This window comes from Rhyacophila brunnea, unplaced genomic scaffold (genome assembly GCF_057557595.1).
Source record: "Rhyacophila brunnea isolate RB1 unplaced genomic scaffold, BYU_Rbru_1.0 scaffold_17, whole genome shotgun sequence".
Taxonomy (NCBI): Eukaryota; Metazoa; Arthropoda; class Insecta; order Trichoptera; family Rhyacophilidae; genus Rhyacophila; species Rhyacophila brunnea.
In genome coordinates this window covers 14,853,637-14,873,288 of record NW_028232827.1, presented here as the reverse complement: position 1 = coordinate 14,873,288, position 19,652 = coordinate 14,853,637, and the positions used below count along the sequence as shown (strand labels likewise).

The window sequence follows — 19,652 nt, the reverse complement described above, 5'->3', positions numbered from 1 at the left end:
AGTACATATCTAATTATTGCAGGTATTATATTTTAAAAAAGTTACCAAATAAATTTTAGATACGTTTGCACGTGCATGAATTTACTGATGACAGTACCTACGTATTATCGCAGCTATAACGAGAAAATGCATGTATTATCATCCAAGTTTGCATGAATGAATCAAAAAAGTTCAGAAGCTTCTAAATTTTCACGTGACAGCAAACTTGGTTTGATCGATATATGCACCTGCGACGTGGAACGATAGTGGCGACCCTGCCGGTAAAAAATGAACTACACCGCGCACTCATTTTGAAGTTAACCGATTTTCACTACCTACCTGTCAACTAGTACTATAAAATGACAACATCGTGTTTCACTTACTCTTGAACAATTAGATTGGTAAGACAGTCAGCACTTTTACGTGTAAACAGTTAGGTATTATTGCGATAGTTTAAAATACACACTATTGCTGCAAGTAAATCCATGCACGTGTACAGCCACTATATCTACGTAAATGCCAGTTTAATTAATATTTCACATAAGATTTTTTCTGTAAAATAAAACTATTCAGGAAATTTTTATGTTATAAGACGAAACAGGCGGGGATTTTTACGGAGCCACAAAATTTGAAGTTCCGCCCTGTGTCTGAAAGACTTGACCACACATGTGCAGTTTTTAATGATTCCAAGAATATAAATCTATAGGTACCATGACAAGCCAGTCAAAATTTGCTTGTTCGAAATGCAAAAAAATTATCATAGTAAGTACTTATATATTGTGTACAAATTACAAAAAAAGGGTAGAAATCAAAGAGGTTGGATGGTGCTATTCTTTGCCAGACTTTGGTCTCTGTGGCAGCAATTTGTGATTGTATAATTTTTCTTTTCTGAGTCGGTAAGCATTATTATCATACAATCTAAATTTAATTAAAGCACATCTCAATATTTTTATGCTACTAATCTCATAGGTACCTTGATAAAAAAAATGCTCTATGGTTTCCATACATCTCCTGTGGGCTGTGTTGCACCTAAAATGGTTGAAAAAGGTTCACAACTGCTTTTTTTTTGTTGGTCGGATTCATGTCGGGTTGATTTTGACTGAAATGGGCGCATTACAAAGCAATAATATTAACATAGTCAATGCAATGTAGAACAGCGATTTATAATGTCTGTGATTATTTATTTTTATTCCGCTACACCACTCTACCTACCTACCTACCTACCTACCTACTACTCATAATAAAGATATTATAAGGAGGCGGTTTGTATGTTTTATAAAAATTATTTAGACAAAATCGTCATTCATATTTTTCGACATAATTTATTGGTGATATGCAATACATATAAACAATTATAAATCTATATAACTTTAATAATCTACTAATTTATAAACTTCATGTACCTACCTAGGTACTAAAAAAATGATTTCATGAGACACGATTTCGCGGTTATTTTACATTCCACAGCATGTCAGTTCATTTATAGTATTCTCAAAAATATTTATAAAGGTTTGAATACTAATTGTATATAAATATTATCTAAATAATTCTTCGTTCTAAGTATTTATATACAAACTTTTTGTGAAAACTTATAAATCCTATAATGTTATAAATTATTCCGCGGTCGCTATTGGTCAGTTTGAAAATGCGTCACTTTTTGTGTCGGAAAGTTGGCTAACCTGGTGACGCAAGATTTTGAATTTGAAGAGTGTTCTACTAGCTTGACGCGGAACCCAACCAAGCCACCTCGCTCGTGGAACATTTTAGTACGGGCTTCATACATTTCGTTCTAGTTTGTTCGAGTCCTTCGCTTGGCCAATACCTTCGTTGAATACATCGCAAATTACAACTTAAAGGTGAGATTTTTTGATTTAATGTTGAAATAGTCTTGTTATTTTAAGCTTATTTGGCTTAATTAACGCGTTGTAACTCAATATCATTGTTCCTCCACGTTGGAATTTCGCTTCGAATATGGCCATCATTACTTACCAAATTTCATAGTTGGCGTGGGTACAGCAGTACTAGAGCATTTTCACAAATCGCCGATTTCTCATTTATATTGTTCGTATTGTGTTATTTGTTTGTTTCAGCAGTGATAGATTATTGAGTTTTTCGATATTCCTGGAAGCCGATTTCTCGTGATTACGCGTACTTTCATCGAAATTTCGTAAAAAACAAAATGGCTTAGCCCATGGCTGGCTCATTACGCTTAGTATTTTCAAGCATTTTTGTAAATTGTTTTTTTCGGGCTAATTTCACCGCATTTGAATGCGAATATGCATTTTATTGAAGGAAAGAGTGATTCGTATATTTTTTTCGGTAAAATTATTCTCCATTTCCTCGGAATCGGTTTCCCGCCAAAAGCGTCCCTCAGACTTTCCTTTAGCGAGTCAACAAAGGCGTTTGCCCATACTGTGTAAGGTTGGAGACCCGCTTTCGCCGTTCGTTAGATTTTAATCTTATCGGAGCGTACATTTAGCATTAAATAAATTTGGATATTTATTTATTTTCAGTAAAAATGACTGACAAACCAAAACGCCCTATGTCAGCGTACATGCTGTGGCTGAACAGCGCCCGGGAGTCCATCAAGTCAGAACATCCTGGACTTAAGGTCACCGAAATCGCCAAGAAGGGAGGAGAGATGTGGAGAGGCATGCGGGACAAGTCTGTGAGTACTCACTTTCCAAGTTTTACAATAATTGATTACCTTTATGGACCACCCTTTTATGATGAAAAAATCACCACTTTATATGAATCAAATGATTAATGTGTTACATGCATCACCAACTGAAGATTTAAGTCCCTTCCAGGTTTTACGTTTCTTATTTTCTATTTTTCTAATGTTTTTATTTGTCTTGTCCTCATAGGTGTGGGAAGAGAAGGCCGCGAAAGCGAAAGAACAATACACCAAGGACCTCGAGGCATTCAACGCTAACGGTGGAGGACCCGAACCCAAAAAGGCACAGAAGCGAGGAAAGAAAGCAGCCAAGAAACCAGTCACAGTGAGTATACTTCCATTCAACTGTTCTTGTCGACTTCGATAATTGTGTACGCTGAAATAATAATTTTCTGTTTATATTAATTTTTTTTGTTTGTTTTGTTTACAGAAAACAAAGAAGAAGAAGGAAGAATCAGAGGATGAAGAGTCAGAAGAGGAAGAAGAAAGCGATTGATCTGTTTATATTTCCGTTTCTCTTGCAGAGAATCATTTCCCTGTTCATATTGATAAATTCAGTACATGTTTATTTATTATGTCAAAACATTGCGGTCCTCGCGACCTGTATTACTATTTCAAGCAAAAAATTCAGTTGGCGTTTTGTAAAGTTATCAGGGATGATGTGTACAAATGGAAGCCATCCCCTCGCCTGGTTCTGTCCGATGGGCCAACTGGTCTTTCCACCTATTGTCTAATGTAATTTTGACTAATTTTATGTAATTAACTGGCGGGTGTATATTTTTAAGGATAGCCCTCGCTCTCATTGTATGTATGTTAAGTAAATCTAGTGTAGTATCTGTGGTTCTGTGAGCGCTGACCTACCTCTTAAATTTGTGTAAATTCAACCTTTAAAATATGTTAGTTACAGCCAAACATTGAATTTGTATTAATTGTTAAGGTATCTGACTGAAAAAGTGCACAGGTACTTTGCAATGCGCGTACCTGCGTTAAGTTTAGGAAATTACTTATTAGTTGCCAGAAAATAATTTAGTCTTTTTATAACATTGAACACAGGTAGGTTCTTTGAAACTGGTTTTGTCTTAAATATTATTCATGTTATTTTCTACAAAATAGCATTCCTCATTGTCGTGGTTAACATGTTTCAATAAAAGGTAATTTTCTTATAAATATAAAATATTTTTTAAAATTTCTGTGTTTGAATTTGACTACCTCCCGTATAACCCATCCCTCTCCCGCCATTTTCATTGTTTAGTAAGTTTCTGGGTCAACGACTGATATACAGCTTTGCGGCGGGATATTCGAAATCCTGCGTAATTTATTTACTACCCCTCTGGAAAATCTATAACATTTAGGTGGTGAGCTTGGCAGAATTATTCATGCAGCTCTTTATTGTTTAAATTTGTTAAGAATATCTACAAAAACAAGCTTTCATTGTCATTATTATATATCAGTAATCGCTACCCCTAAGGTCATCAATAAATATTTTAAAGATAATTTTAGCCCTTCGTTCCGTAATTGGTAGCTTCGAAGTAGCCGGCTAAATTCAGCCATCTTGAGTGACGCCATGCGGAAACGGAAATGAAGTGAACGCAACCTGCGATATATTTAGCGTCACGCTTTGGATTGGAATGATCGCGTTTCTTTCTGTTCCGGTATGAGAGAAAGAGACCGTAATACCAAACGGCTATTTTATTATTATGCACTCAGTTGTGCCAACTTTACAATTTGTGTTTCCATGACAACCCAGCTGTCAAATTGACATTGCGTTTGCTGAATGTTCATTTTTTGATTGTAATAATATTTTACATTATATTATTTAATCAACAAATTATATTAATGTGTCAACGATTTCGATTTTTTCTCCTCTAATTTTTTGAAATAAGCTCACTTTATACATCGAGATACTATTTGCTTAGCTTGTACTACCTTTATTGACATTAACAATAAGGTTATGAAAACACATTGTTGATTTTATACCAGACGATTTTGTATGTATTTATATTACCTACATTTCGGCATGTCTGGCGCATAGATTAATATTACCTACTATTTATTTTCAACAGTGTGAGATTTCTGAGGAAAACGCGATGGGCGCCGACCTAACATCGGCGGATTCTGGCAATCAAGTGATTCTCGTCACTGGCGGATACGATCATACAATAAAGTTATGGCAAGCACACAGCGGCGTTTGCATAAGGACTATGCAGCATCCCGATTCGGTAAATATATTTTTTATTCATTGAACAATTATATAGCATTCAATTTACTGATTTAGATATTAGGTAGGTTTTGTAGTTGTAGAAATGTTACAACCATGTAGAACTATCATTCAAATATTTCTTCTTTAGGTCAACATTAGTGAATGAGTGATTTACGAGTCTTGACCTTTTGGATTGGTGTCCCCACTTGATTAGATGGGACGAATATATTTCCATTATCAATTTTTGCTTGTTCAGTTTCTGCCGTAAACATTCAATTGTGTGGCCAGAGCGCACCGGGTCAGCAATCCGTCAGATCCATCCAAGAAAATTATGTCATTATTATTTTTAACATGGAACGTTGATCTGTAACTTTTTAATTTGCTTAATAATTTACAAAAAAATTTAGAACTGTCTGAAATCCAACAGATGTTTTTAGTCTGTGAACTTGTAGGTAATCCAAGTCCTAACAAATCTGACTATCTCAAAACCTTCTGATGCATGTCAATGGATCTGGGGGGTGGGAGGAAATCAAACATTATACACTTTAAATTTAAAAAAATATACTTCCATACATCCAAATAGTGGACAAAAAGAAAGTATGTCTGTAAATCAGTGGACGCTGGGTCTCTCCAAATTTAGTCTTAACTTACTTACACTTGCTAATAATTTAATAAATACTGTTTTGTTTATATTGAAAATACTGGTATATTGGATTTTTATAACCCGTATTTTGGTAAATGCCTGGATCATGGTTATCGGAATTGGTACCGGTATTGCTATCACTAAGCGACGATAATTTATGACACAACTTTCTATCGTATTTAGTCGACACTGATCCAATGAGCAAAGAAAATTTTTGATGTATGACGATTAGGTACGTATTAATCCTTTCCACGCGGACGGCACACCCGTTTGTGCCCTCATTACTTGGCTATTCGATATAATTAGCTTGTTATTTAATTGCGTTAATTAAATAGTCATTAAATGCTCCACGGTCAACAAGTTAAATCATTATTTTACATTTGAAATGTAATATATCATAATAATGAGTTTTAACTTATTCTGACATTGAATGTATCTATCGATTCAATGAACAGATATATCTCTTAATTTAGAAACTGACTTAGTCGTAAGTATAAAGTTAATTTTTCAACAATAAGATGTATGGTTTTTGTTTTATTTTTTTATCATTAGTCATTTTGATAATCTTTCAGCAAGTGAATGGACTGGATATAAAGCCTGACAAACAGATGGTGGCGGCTTGTGGCTACCAACACATCCGAATGTACGACCTCGCTACTGCAAACCCGGATCCAATTGTGAACTATGATGGTATATCCAAGAATATATCACGTGTTGGTTTTGAGGTCAGTATTGGACGACTTTACATCTCCTTTGAATGTAATGTAACATTAGTGTTTTACCAGTCTTTTTATCTTTTCGAAAAAGATGTCATTTATTTATTTTTTGGTTGTCAAATAACATAAGCCTAATCGGTTAAAATGTGTCGACCTGTTCTCTTTTATCCTCAAGATAATATTACATTCATATAACAATTTAAAAAGTTCACAGATGGTATAACTGAATGTTATAGATAAATGAAAAGACACTACATAAACCGAAAATCAAGTGGTCGGTCGCTTTGAAAAAAGCAAATAAACTCACATATTATTATGTAAGCATCTGTCTCTCACTTTGTCTCTATCTTGCAATACTGACTTTACAATTGTTGCTTTCTGTGCCATTTACAACCAGCTAAGGAATTTCTGTTGTTTTTATATTTTATCACCGTTTGTCATGCATTTTAAACATGAGGATTGTAGTTGAATAATCTCGTAGAGAGGATTTATCACTGATGTCTTTCGTTTGCTAATTTTGTGCCCTTTTAAAATACGGACGAGAAAGTCAATTTGCATTGTTTGTGGCACCAATTATCTATACTGCTTAATAAAGTAATAAATAATAATTATTTCTAAATTATTTCTTTATAAGTAAACGTAAATTTCAATGATCGTTAACCATCAATTTTTGGCTGCTGCCATATTAAAGCAAAGCTGGCTCCAGCTAATTAGTGATTAATAATTATAATCCCAGACAGAATTTTCAATTTTAGGATTGTGCATCAAATTAGATCTACCATTTCATTTCATAGATTTAAATTTATAAACTAACTGCCTTCTAAATTAAGTTGTGATAATTTTTAATTTAATTTGATAGTATAAAATTAATTTTTTTTATATTATGTTATTAGGAGACCGGGTCTTGGATGTACACCGGTGGGGAAGATTCCACTGTTCGAATTTGGGATCTAAGGTAGATCAATGTAATTTAAATTATAGGGTAACTTCCTGAGAGCCAATTGAAATTGTTACAAACTTACAGATGTAATTAATATAAAAAAAAATATGACAACTGCTAGTAAAATATTTAAATATATTGGTATCAGTTACACAACATCCTCTGATCCATAAATAAATAATATTGTTTTATGGCAAAAAGTTTGTTTCTAATTCATGAGTCGCAGGTTCGAATCCCGCATTTGGCAAGTTGACATGTTGTCTTTTTAACGAGTGTATGGCTTCAGGGCATAATTCTCTTGGATTGAGCAAATGGCTAATAACCATTTTCTAGCCAATGGAAAAAACGTGTCAAATAAATTAAGTGTTCTTATGAATTGTTTCTGATTTGTAATAGTAAGTGAAAATGGCGAAGTTGCAATACAGTTGATGTCTCATATTGTTTGTCAGGTCACCTCCACATCAGTGCCAAAGAATATTTCAAGTTTCTGCTCCCGTAAATGCTGTCTGCCTGCATCCAAATCAGGTTGAAATAATTGCCGGCGATCAAAATGGAATTATCCATGTATGGGATGTTAACACCGACATCAATGAACAGCTGGTAGCTACATTTTCACTACATATTACTAGCAAATTCGCAATCTTTTCTTTTAGTTCGTAACCGAATAATTTTGTCAGATTTATTCCTTCTTTACTGTACTGTTCCGCTGAGATAAATAAAATTTGGGATAGGAACTGTGTACTTGGTCTCTCTATGACACTACGTGCTTGGATTGCCATGTAATTTCTCTAATTGCAACCAAATTTCCCTAATTTCTTAAATTAAATATTTATTACACATACTCAGCAAGAAAAGTATGTATGTGACTTTAAATTTGTGTATTGATTAATTTCACAATTAAAAACTATAATTAAAATCAAATAAATACATCCGAGGCTGAAGGAGTAACGTCATGTATGGTATAAAATTATAAACCTTCTTGATTACTATATCATTATGATTGTGTGTTGATTTGTTAATTGCGTCTGAAAATATATATGCCAAGCATTTTCCTTACATTCCATAGTTTTCTTATAAATTAGATTTCTGACTGTCTAGATTAGTGATTTTCAACCCACTTTCTTAGCTCAAAATATCTTCTTTCTAGCAAAAATATGTGGGTCATAGCTTCTTCCCGTATCTGCCTCCATCCAGGTATATTCAAAGCCGCTTCCCTACGGTTTTACACCCGAGGTCTTTGTCAGCTTCTTTGTGATGAGCGACTCAACCATTCTATGTACAGAGGTGGCCCAATTTAATGGACTGTATGATAATGTGTAGGGCTTTGTTCTAACTCAAATTATGCTGATTAGGTTGTTATATTTCAGAATTACGTCGTATTAAGGTCCACAATAGTTATGATTTAAGACCTGGCAGAGCATGTGGTAATCGCTAGTTGTTTTCGATAGTAATAATAATAACTTGATATGTACGTTATCCAGATTCCTGAGGCAGAGGCATCCATCCAAGATATAGCAATTGATGCAGAGGGGGTGATGATGGCGGCCGTGAACAACCGCGGCCACTGCTACGTGTGGTCGCTCACTCCGGGCATCGGTAAGCAGCTCACTAAGCTCAACCCCAAGAGGAAGCTCGAGGCTCACAGCAAATACGCCCTGCGCTGTAAATTCAGCTCAGATTCAAGGTACTGGACATAGTCTTGCTAAATTAGATTACAATTACCTATTATCAGAGGATTAGTTCAATTGGAGGCCTTAGAATAATTAATATTTCTTGCATTAGCACATTGAAAGATGACACTCAGGTTTGGCGTTTCGATATGAAGTACGCACATACACAGTTTTCATCGAAATATTTTCTAAATAATTATTGTTCATTGTATTTGGCTGCCTATCTATGTATTATAAAGACACAGGCTGTCCGTTCACAGGCGATTATAGCTACATGTGATATGATTACTTTGGTTCTGGTACAAGTCGCACATTTTTCATGTTTCAAATAGTCAACATATTATGTTACAGTATATAATAATAATACAGACGATTTCGCCTAATCGGGACAGCCGTTTATTTGAGTCAAATCTTAAGGAACAGAAACCAAATAAAAACCAGAAACCAAAAAATATAAAATTAATGGTAATTATTTTTAGTTAATTTAGTAGAAAATATGGTTATAGTTAACCTGTTAGTAAATTGTGCTTAAATTTGGTAGCCATACTGAGAAGCAACATGATGGTATATCCAGTGGCGACCGGTGAGTTATTTTATTGGGAGTTCACTTTTTTTTAAAGTATCTATGTTATTGTTCATTTGTATGAGAAATCCATTCTTCTGTTTTTCATCAACACAAATTTTTCAATCACATTTGTTGAAGTCAGGAATGTCTTGTATCATTCTTTTTTGGATACTGGGCATATATAATGCGTTCAATCTTGGTTGCGTGATGGTGTTTCTGCTAAAACATTTGATCCGTTTGAGTGTGAAAAAACATCTTTCACTTTCCACTGATGTCATCGGAATAGTGCAAATAATTAAGTTTCATAGTAAAACCGTTTTCGTAAATGTGTGAATAAGATTTTTTTCTATTAAAATGTTTAATAATGCTGAGGCAACATCAGCATTATAAAAAATATCCAAGCTGTAAATAACAGACAATTAATAATATGAATCCGCTTTCGGGAGGTTTTACTGGGCGTACGTGCCGCTCGCTCGAGCGGCTCGCGCAACTCAAACGTATAACCGTGTGTGAAAATGTTCGTAGACAAAGTCTTTTTTTAGTTACGGTTTGAGTACGGAACGTGCCGATACGAGCCGTGAGCGGCTCTCGCTATCACCTACAGACGAATATAGACGCGGTCATCTCACGATATCACCTACAGACGAATATTATTGCTGTCGCACTCATTCTCATAACAACACATGATTGCTTGAGCGATCGAAGGAACGCGCTCCTGAATGGCGACGAGGCATTTAGCAAAGCTAAACCTATACGGGGCGATGCCGGCGCGACGCATAAACATGAACATTGTATAGTATATTTAAAATAGCTGATTTAAAATACATACTTATTAGAATTTGTTTTTGTATATGAATTAATGACTATGGTAATAGATCAGGACACTTTTAATAAATCAAATATAAATGAAATACTTATTTAAAAAAAAAACATCTTTTCGCATAAATTAAGTGGGTGGGTGTGCACCGCTCCAGCACTCTCAAGGGCGCATCGCCACTGGGAATATCGTTTCATAGTCAAGTTAATAATAATAGAATTGAGGTTCTACTGTGCGTTATACATTTTGCCGAACAATAGCCACTCTCTTTATATTATTACTCTGAGATCTGGACTAAATAAATACCTGCGCTGATTTTGCAGATGTGCAAGCTTACAAAAACAAAGTGACAGATTACACTAATTGGGGCAATTAAGCCGAATCGACTGTATATTCAAATTCAAGCTTTACAGTCTATCTTGAAAGTGTCTATCCATTTAATAATCAATTATGGAATTTTAAATTGTATTGAAATGTTCGTAGTTTTTGACAAATCTAATGCGGTTGATAACAGTATGAAATTTTCTACAAATGAATCTCCAATGTGAATTTTTTTTAATGTAAAAATGTTTAATGTGCTTTTTTTTACACATACTTAGGTTTCCATATCATTTATTTTATTGTTTCAGACTCCTCGTTACCACTTCGGGTGATCGCTCTGCTCGGGTATGGAGTACGGATGATTTTAGTTTAGTCCAAGAGCTGAAATGTGACAGTCAAAGATGGGTGTGGGACGTTGCCTTCAGTGCTGATTCCAAATATGTCATAACAGGTTAGATATCTAGAATAATGCCACTTTACACTGAGTATAAAGATATTTCTGTAATTGATTGATTATTTCAATTTGTCGTTACCTTACTTTGAAAAGGTTCTAATTGCACTTGACCATGTATTGAGCTACACCATATCGTCGTAAATACCAACAATGTTGAAGAAAACCCTTTTGTATGGAGATAGAGTGTAAATATAATATGAAAGTGTTGGAAAAAAAGGACCACTAGTATTTATAGGACTAATTTCCACATATGTATTACTTTTTGCATACAAAAGTGACGTTAATGTCAAAATGAAATTGTATTCAACGATTTTAATAGGGTCATCACATAAGGCTATATTTGGAAGAAGATTCAACATCTTTGCTAAATACATATTTGTCACTGTAATGTGTTATACGTTTTTCTGTTTGTGTTGAATGAAGTGATGCTCTTTATGAATCCATAATTTTTAATTTGTGAAAATGTGTCACAATAATAAATATTACCGATGTGGTGTGATACAAATATTTACTAAATATAATAATATGGTCATGTTCTTTTTTTTATTATATTATTGTTTACTTCACAGGGTCTTCCGACGGTTATGCCAGACTTTGGAATGTGAGCACTGGAGCTATCGAGAGAGAGTACTGCGGCCACATAAAGCCGATCGCAGCACTGGCCTTCCGAGATGAAATTATATAAACCAACACATAGATGTGTGACTATCTTTCAAGTTTGCGTTTTAATTGTAATGAAGAATATTAGATTATTATATTTATTTAATTCTCTATTCCTGTTCATTGAAATTTTCTAAGACATAATATAATATATAGGAAAAACTCAATTATTATCTACAATTAACAGTGTTATGGATAAAGACATATTTGTATAATCAAATACATTATAGGGCATGTTTGTTTAACAATTGTCACTTGTTCATCGGACAGTTTTTTCTATAACATAATGCAATTACTATTGTCATATTTTTGAGGTATGACACCATTGGTACCTCTAATTCTTCTGTTTTGTAATAGTATGCCCTAAGTGTACTAATTACATTCTTCAATCAGGCCCGCCCCGAGGGATCTGGCTGTCCCTGTGCGAAATTCAAAAAATTAAAATTATTTCACTAGATAAATATTCTAAGTGGGTTATTTCTGTGAGTATTCCATCGCTCAAAGTAGGTAGATTGTTGAATCAATATACCTACATGAAACCCTTAATTTTAAATGTGTAATATGTAAGCAATATACATATTTATTATGAAATTACTTTGCTGAATATATTATGTTTTATGTTTGGTGCATTCCATTTTTATGATAGTTTTATGGCAGCTTTTTTATGGCTGGAAGGATAATATATCTCTATGCAGAGTAGTGATCAGTACATTTGAATACTTTACATAACATCAAAATAAAAACAGATCAGTCAGCCCTGCTATGCACATTTCGCACACATATGAGCGGGCCATGTACAAAGTTAATAACTATTTGTTTTTTTTTTATATTGTAAATAAAAAGGTTTAATAATAATCATGTGTCATAATTTTTATATTCCTAATCAAATTAATACCACCAAAAATATTTGTCATTCAAACAATACCGGTTTGGTTATGCCATCCTGGGACGACGGTTAGTAGACTTAAGTACTGATCAAGATGTGCTTCTGTATTCTGTTTTTTCGTTAGTTATCAAATAAAAAATTTCAATAACATGACTAAAAAATTCTATGCTTGCTTTTGAAAATGAAAGCATTCCAGCCAATATTTGTCTCAGCACGAAAATAATGATAGGAAAGTACTATATTGTATTAGTTTGGATTCAGTACACTAATTTATTTAAGGCACCGTTTGATATTGTAAATTGTCACACTTGTAATTTGCGTTGCAAAGAGATTATGGATCTTCTCGTTAGTATTGGACAGAAAATATTGAGTTGTAAGCCAAAGGGGGGGGGGGGGGGGGGGGGGCGTATGTGACAAAGTATAGTAGAGCAATTTTAAATAGGAATCTTTAGGTTTCTTCATATATTTTTCACTGACTAGGTACCATACCAAGAAATAGTTATAAATTTTTCACAGAATAACTCTTTCGGCATGGTGAAGATGACAATCCAACCTTGTAAATATGTAACACATTTTCGCCAGGATGATGCCTATGCTCTTTTGACTAAGCAACCCAGATAATATCTAGGTTGATTATATTATATTCTTTAATTTTCCATTGTATGGCATTATGTACTGTGGTTTATACCAGTGGTTCCCAAAGTTGACTGGGCTCCAACCCATCTAACAAAAATTTCCAATCTTGGGACCCACCTCTTAGATGTCTTGGAGAAAAGAGGGCATAAATATTGGTAACGCTCAGATTCCCTAGTAGCGAGTCGTGGAACTACTTAATGCTATCTTATTTGTTCTAATTGAAATAAAAAAAATATTTTTTATAAGTGTTACCAATATGAATGAAAGACTGTTGAAATAAGAAACACAACTTAAATAAAAAAAAATATTACTTAAATACCTACACCTGCAAGGTTTTTTTTACAAAGTTATTTCAATGGGAAGGATGTATTTGTTTCTTATTTTTCTTCATTACAGTTTTAGCATCAACTTCAACTTTAGTTACTTTTAATCGCAGTGAGTTTGATATATCCAATTTATGTCGGTATTTAGTTTTAATGTTAACCATAGCCGAAAATCCGACCTCACATAGATATGAGGTAGTAAAGAGGAGGATTTTCATAGCTTCATCGAACAGGCAAGGATAATTTATCAGCAACTGAGAGCCAGAATTTCGTTAACTGTTTACGACTGAAACTATTTTTCAGTGACGTATCTTCTGTAGTTCTATAGTTTGGGAAACCATGGTTTATACAATGAAACGCTGAAATAAGCGTTTTTGTTCTTTAAAGATGTGGATTAGATTAACGAATTAGGAGAACAGATTAATACATAGAATTCCGATTGGCTATACCCCAATACACTACATTTTGATGCAGGGTTTTGAGTGTGTGATTGCCCTACGAAAATGAACCACACTTATAGACGTGCAATAGTGTGTTGCAACCTTCAAATACACAATATTGAATGAGCGTCAGTGCATAAACCGAGAGCAGTTGTCAGAACGAAGGACAAGCGCATTCTCGATATATGTTTTTAAGTTTATACCATATTCTTCCACGCTCGGGATCGGTCGCCTGTACTCCGCACCCGTTATAGGTATTTCAGTTCCCTGATGTAAATATTATTTGGAAAAAAAGTCATCATATATAAGGAACACATTTATTAGCATATCCCAAAAAGCAAAATGTAAAGTAGTTATGCAGTACAGTGTCTTTTATCTATGAAGTCTACAAATCATTTTCATACAAATATATCTGTACAAAATTCTTTATAAGGTATGTGAATAAAAAATAACATAGGTACATAATTAAAAACACAGTCATTCAACTTTTGAGATAAAATTAAATTGAAATCAAGAGTGTAAACATCAGATAAAATTAATATCTTAAACGCTAGTTTTTTTAGTTACTGTAAATAATTTATAATGAGATATAGAAAAGATTTCTACCTAAGATAACATGACAGAATGAAACAAAAAAAGATTTTTATGCTGTTCTAACCATAAAATTATATTTTATTCGACCCTAATTCGTTCAGATAAACGAGGTTCTCCTGTAGCTGTACATTCCGGACAAAGCTTTCACCTTCCAAAGGCATGATGAAATGCGAAACCTGGGTCCTTAATATCGATATCTCCAATGGGAGTTTACAAATTTAAGGTGTTTAATTAAAAATATATAATATTGATTGAATTGGTGGTATTCCATTATAATGAAGATTTTTTAAAATAATTAATAATGTTAAGTACTGAATTCTTCTAAGCAGATATTTAGGTACATATAAATGAAATAAAGCCCAGTCCACAAATCATCACATTGATGGTGAATAGAGCTATGCCATTCGAATTTCAAAAATGGTTGTATCCAACCAAACGATTTTTAAAATACCATCTACACAAATGATATTTTGATAGGAACATGGTTTTAACACGGTCTAAATATTTATTACGTGGAGTTTTTAAATACCCATATTTATGAATATTGCAGTTGTGGACTAGGTCTATTCACCACCAACGTGATAACATAGGCATCGTCATTAATTTTTTTTATGATAAAATCAATAGGTGTAAATTTTTCGTAATTCTTAAATTTCAAATTTATCAAAATTGTAATATTATGATAATAAAATAATCAGTAAGTATGTTATTTTTACGTTGTAAAACAAATATCATACTACATACTCAGTTTATATTTGCAAAATAATATTATTGTATAAATATATATTTTCCGTCATTTAAATTAAAATAATCTTTCACACAAATAAGCCCAAATAGGCATTAAAAATAAAATAGTAGTGGATTGTTTTATCATAAATAATATAAATTGCACTTTCAATTGGAAAATAAAGAATGAAATATTAAAATCAGATCTCTGTTGACTTAAAACGATTATTATTCTACAGGTATGCACTTAAAAATACAATTATTAATCGCTACATAGATATTTTAAATAAGTCTAAAAAAACCTGACTAAGACAAGTGACATCCAAAATCCAAAAAGAAAATCAGATTCAAAGTATGTAAGAAAACTATAAATAAAATATACAGTACATATTATTATTTTCTTCACTATTTAATACTGCATTGGTTAAATGCAAAATATTACTATAGTTTTTTCAGTGCTATTTTAAAAATATATTTAAATAAGTTGCTTTGGAGCACATTTTGTTTATCTCACTAAGCCACATCGCCAACCCGCTCTGACTGCGTTTGAAGACCAATTATAAATTAATTCCCATTTGCGATTCACTATTGCGCATCGTGTCAAGCAGAGTGAGGTACGATTCCGTAATTCTGTGAGATGAAAAATTCTATACCTACATTTGTTAAAATTAAAAGTCAATCTATTGTGTGAGATCGCACTATTGATATCAAATGGATACGTTTATTATTTTCCTGTTACTTTATGTGTAAATCGGTATAGGTAATTACATACCTATCTACTTGATGTAAAAAAAACAAATCGACACCTCCTACGTTCTTGGCTATTGGTATTGGCAAGTTAAATAATTTTAAATATAATACAAGTGATAAAAAAAACAAAAATTCAATCAATATAATAATATATCAATCAACTAAAAAATTACGATTCCGGCACTAAAAATTAATCGTACTAGTACTGAAAAGTACCATTTTGCAGTTCCGACCTTATATGTAGGGGGTGTCAAAATGTTCTAGGAAATTATAGCATTATTTTGTACAAAACAGTTGAAGCCACAATTCTATGACGTTTGTGTTTTTAGCATAAACGATTGGTTTAAGCGATGATTTTTTTCTTTCATCGTATACTATTTTAAAATTAAAACAATACGTCTATTTTAATGACCCGATGATGCCTCATATCCAAATTAGTTCAATGTATTGGTCATAAACGAGAGTTCTTTCATTTTTATTTTCCCCTTTCTACGTGTAAAAATTTTAATTCTCTTGTCTGTGGTCTGTTACATTGGTATTGGTAAATGAACTTTTAGGAAGATTCATAATATTACTGACCAGAAAGAGATTCATGCAAATAATAGATTATGGTGAAAATAAAAAAATCACAATGCTGACATAATTAATACAAACAACATAATTTTTATATCAATAAATACAAAAATAATTTCTATTACACAAAATTTAATACATAAATACAATATGTATAACCAGGCCATCTCAAATTTTAATATAGTCGCTTTGGTAACTTGATTGACTTATCAATTCAATAAATTTTTTTAATCAAATCACTGAATCAGTTGTGTTGTGGTTATTTTCTAAATAACATCCTCTTAAGCCGAGTGCTGACAAAAATTCAGGTTAAATACAGTAATTTTATTATTTACATACAGCGAGTGCTTGAAATACTTACAACAAAATATGGAATAACTGAACACACATTCTTTTTCTTTAATACATACATACATATTTGAATATATGCACACAGCCATGTTAGAAGAAAAATTTACACACCTGAAGTGTATATAATATTATATGTATATGACTAAATATTTATATTATTATATGAGTTAATATCCCAATTTTCTTTACGATATTCATCAGTTTATATAAATTCCTTTCGGTTTCAAGTATCTGGACTAAGTAGCTTCTCACGGGCGAGTTGATCGTTTATAAAATGAGATATCTACGACGGTTATTATGACTTAATTATTCCCTAATTCAGATAATTTAGTGCCATGATGAATAATATAAATAATAAGATAAACAAATGTGCCATTTGACATTTGAATAGCTTTATAACATGTACATATTATGATTAGAGTTTAAGCAATGTTTTTCATCTACGTGTCATAAACAAATATTCTAAAGCGATCTATTTCATTGTCTATGCATATTATTTAAGAGGTTTATTTTAGGTTTTGTACTATACCGTGTAAGTATTGACCGGATTGTGTTCAATCAAATATCAGTTATTACTAATGAGGTTTTGCTTGAAAATTTTGAATTAGTCGGTTTGAAAGTAAGTATATATTTTAGCAAAATTAAAAGCATCAAAGCTGAAAGTTTCGTGATTGAATATTATAAAACTCATCTATTAAGGCAACATTGGTATAAAAGCTGCATGACGTAACAACAAAAACCAGCTGTATAAAAATTATACACCTATTTTTCAATGAAAGATAATTCTTATATAAAATTTTAATACTGTATGGAATAAATACATGATGCTACAATCTATGACACTATATTATTAAACACTGAATTTATAAGAGATGTATTTTTTTCAAGAAATTAATGAATTAACTGTAAAAAAAGATCGTAAAATTATTTCTTGTTGAATTTTTCATAGTATATAATTAGATACAATACAAACTGCATGCTTAACACGCAGTCGAGTAGCGGTAGAATGCTCATTTCCAAGGCTGTGGGCTTGGATCTCGCTTTTGGTTAAAATTCATGTCTTTGAATCCAGAGTAAGGATCTAAACGTTGAGTGAATGACTAAAAAAAATTCAACTATTCAAGTGGTGATTAAAGATGTTGGTAAAATAATCGTTTGGTTTGATTTTAACCTATTCGTATATTATAATAAACTTCATTATCCCCGTTTCTATATTCTTTCGTAATAATTAAGATTTTTCAGATTCCTTTTGGTTAAAATATTAATAACAGTCCATTTCAGGCTACATCAATCCACATTTTCCATATCACAATATACATAATTGATTGTGCCTTCTTATTTAAAATTAGAATATAAATCCCTTTCCGACCATGTCCGATCCTGATAGGATCATATGGGCCTCCACAGAGTAGAGGTTTGTATTGACAGATTTTTTGTTTTTTTTACGAGAAATGGATGTCAGCCACTTGCTCAACCTATTAGGTCCATACCCTGACACACACAAATTGAAAAACAATTTTAGCATACGCTAATTCATGATTGTGACACAAACAGGTATACGGAATTTGCTAAAGACTTAATTTCACAATAGTAAACATAAAAAATTAATTACTTATGTTAATTTCAAAAATTAGTTTTTTAGTCAATAGGTATTTCAATTATCGAGACCACAGAAATAAATGATTTGTCCTTGCTTAAGTACTTTACTTACAGAAAGAGACAAGAGATCTTCTTCCTTATTCACTCTAGTAATTATTTCAAAATTAATACCTCTATTCCGGCTGTGTATTCATAATAATGTAATTATTTTCTTTAAAGTCGGTAAATATAATATTTTATGCCAGAATTAATGAGTTTTCATGTCCTTAGATCTTACTTTTGTCAATAAATGGCCATAAAAATCCACCATAATCTCTTAGGGCCTTTTAATAATCATTAACTGTACAACAAGTTTCAATTTCCCTCAATTACCTTAGCCTCATGAATGCTCTGTCTCTTTCTATACATTCTAACTACATTAGGTTTAGTCTTCCAACCTTCTTTTGACTTTTGGTCTATTAATGAGGTGGTTGCGCCTGCCCAACAGTCATTCCACTTTCACGTGTGAAACTGCACTGTACATTGTACCACCGCACAATTGACAAAATGCACATCCGGACAGTTTCACAAGTTTAAAAAACCATTACCTACTTAGTGAGATATTAATAATCACCGACAAAATCATAGCCCTTACAAGCTCTTTGATGAGGCTTCGTGTTATTATATTTATCAACACCCAATGTCTGTGATGGGTCAGCTACGTGAAATATATGGATGAACAAGCATCAACAAAGCGCTTTACGTTTAATGGTCTACAAAGAAAACAGAGTGAGGGAAAACCACCACTTCGGAAGCTTGATGGCTTACAAAGAGACTTGTGATAATTAGGGGTGATTGCGGATTCGAGTGTGTCCTTCATGATTTTGAATAATTCATGTTTACATCAAATAATGCGGCAAGAATAAAGGGAAAATGTTCACAACATCCTGTAATTAAACGGTCAGGTACAGGTCATGTACCATTTACACATACAGCTCTGAAGAGTTCCTCAAATCCTCTTTTTATAAAACTCAGCACTCCGATCCAGAGGTCACAATGGGCTTTAAATCATAATTAACAAAAAGATACATTACAAAATGTTTCCTATATTTAATTAGGTGATAAAATTACTTTTATCATTAAATTTATTCAA

At 32.6% G+C, this 19,652-nt stretch overlaps 2 protein-coding genes across 2 annotated transcripts; both read left to right on the top strand.

Annotated features, from left to right (window-relative positions):
- The first annotated feature begins 1,744 nt into the window (after positions 1-1,744).
- On the top strand, positions 1,745-3,842 carry LOC147073742 (high mobility group protein D-like). The gene is made up of 4 exons (XM_085944803.1): positions 1,745-1,835; positions 2,493-2,647; positions 2,847-2,981; positions 3,087-3,842. The coding sequence occupies exons 2-4, from the start codon at positions 2,498-2,500 to the stop codon at positions 3,150-3,152; spliced, it is 351 nt and encodes a 116-aa protein (XP_085800929.1). The 5' UTR covers positions 1,745-1,835; positions 2,493-2,497; the 3' UTR covers positions 3,153-3,842.
- A 549-nt stretch (positions 3,843-4,391) lies between these two features.
- Positions 4,392-12,683, top strand: Lst8 (MTOR associated protein, LST8). The gene is made up of 8 exons (XM_085944182.1): positions 4,392-4,447; positions 4,720-4,875; positions 6,072-6,224; positions 7,109-7,170; positions 7,605-7,755; positions 8,637-8,839; positions 10,837-10,979; positions 11,552-12,683. The coding sequence occupies exons 2-8, from the start codon at positions 4,744-4,746 to the stop codon at positions 11,665-11,667; spliced, it is 960 nt and encodes a 319-aa protein (XP_085800308.1). The 5' UTR covers positions 4,392-4,447; positions 4,720-4,743; the 3' UTR covers positions 11,668-12,683.
- The last annotated feature ends 6,969 nt before the right edge of the window (positions 12,684-19,652 follow it).

What these genes read in the sequence shown, in the direction of transcription:
- LOC147073742 (XM_085944803.1), top strand. Translation starts at nt 2,498, where the DNA reads ATGACTGACAAACCAAAACGCCCTATGTCAGCGTACATGCTGTGGCTG. An exon ending in GAGGCATGCGGGACAAGTCT is followed by an intron (nt 2,648 to 2,846) that starts GTGAGTACTCAC and finishes TTGTCCTCATAG; the next exon opens with GTGTGGGAAGAGAAGGCCGC. An exon ending in CAGCCAAGAAACCAGTCACA is followed by an intron (nt 2,982 to 3,086) that starts GTGAGTATACTT and finishes TTTTGTTTACAG; the next exon opens with AAAACAAAGAAGAAGAAGGA.
- Lst8 (XM_085944182.1), top strand. Translation starts at nt 4,744, where the DNA reads ATGGGCGCCGACCTAACATCGGCGGATTCTGGCAATCAAGTGATTCTC. An exon ending in CCGACATCAATGAACAGCTG is followed by an intron (nt 7,756 to 8,636) that starts GTAGCTACATTT and finishes TACGTTATCCAG; the next exon opens with ATTCCTGAGGCAGAGGCATC. An exon ending in TTCCAAATATGTCATAACAG is followed by an intron (nt 10,980 to 11,551) that starts GTTAGATATCTA and finishes TTTACTTCACAG; the next exon opens with GGTCTTCCGACGGTTATGCC.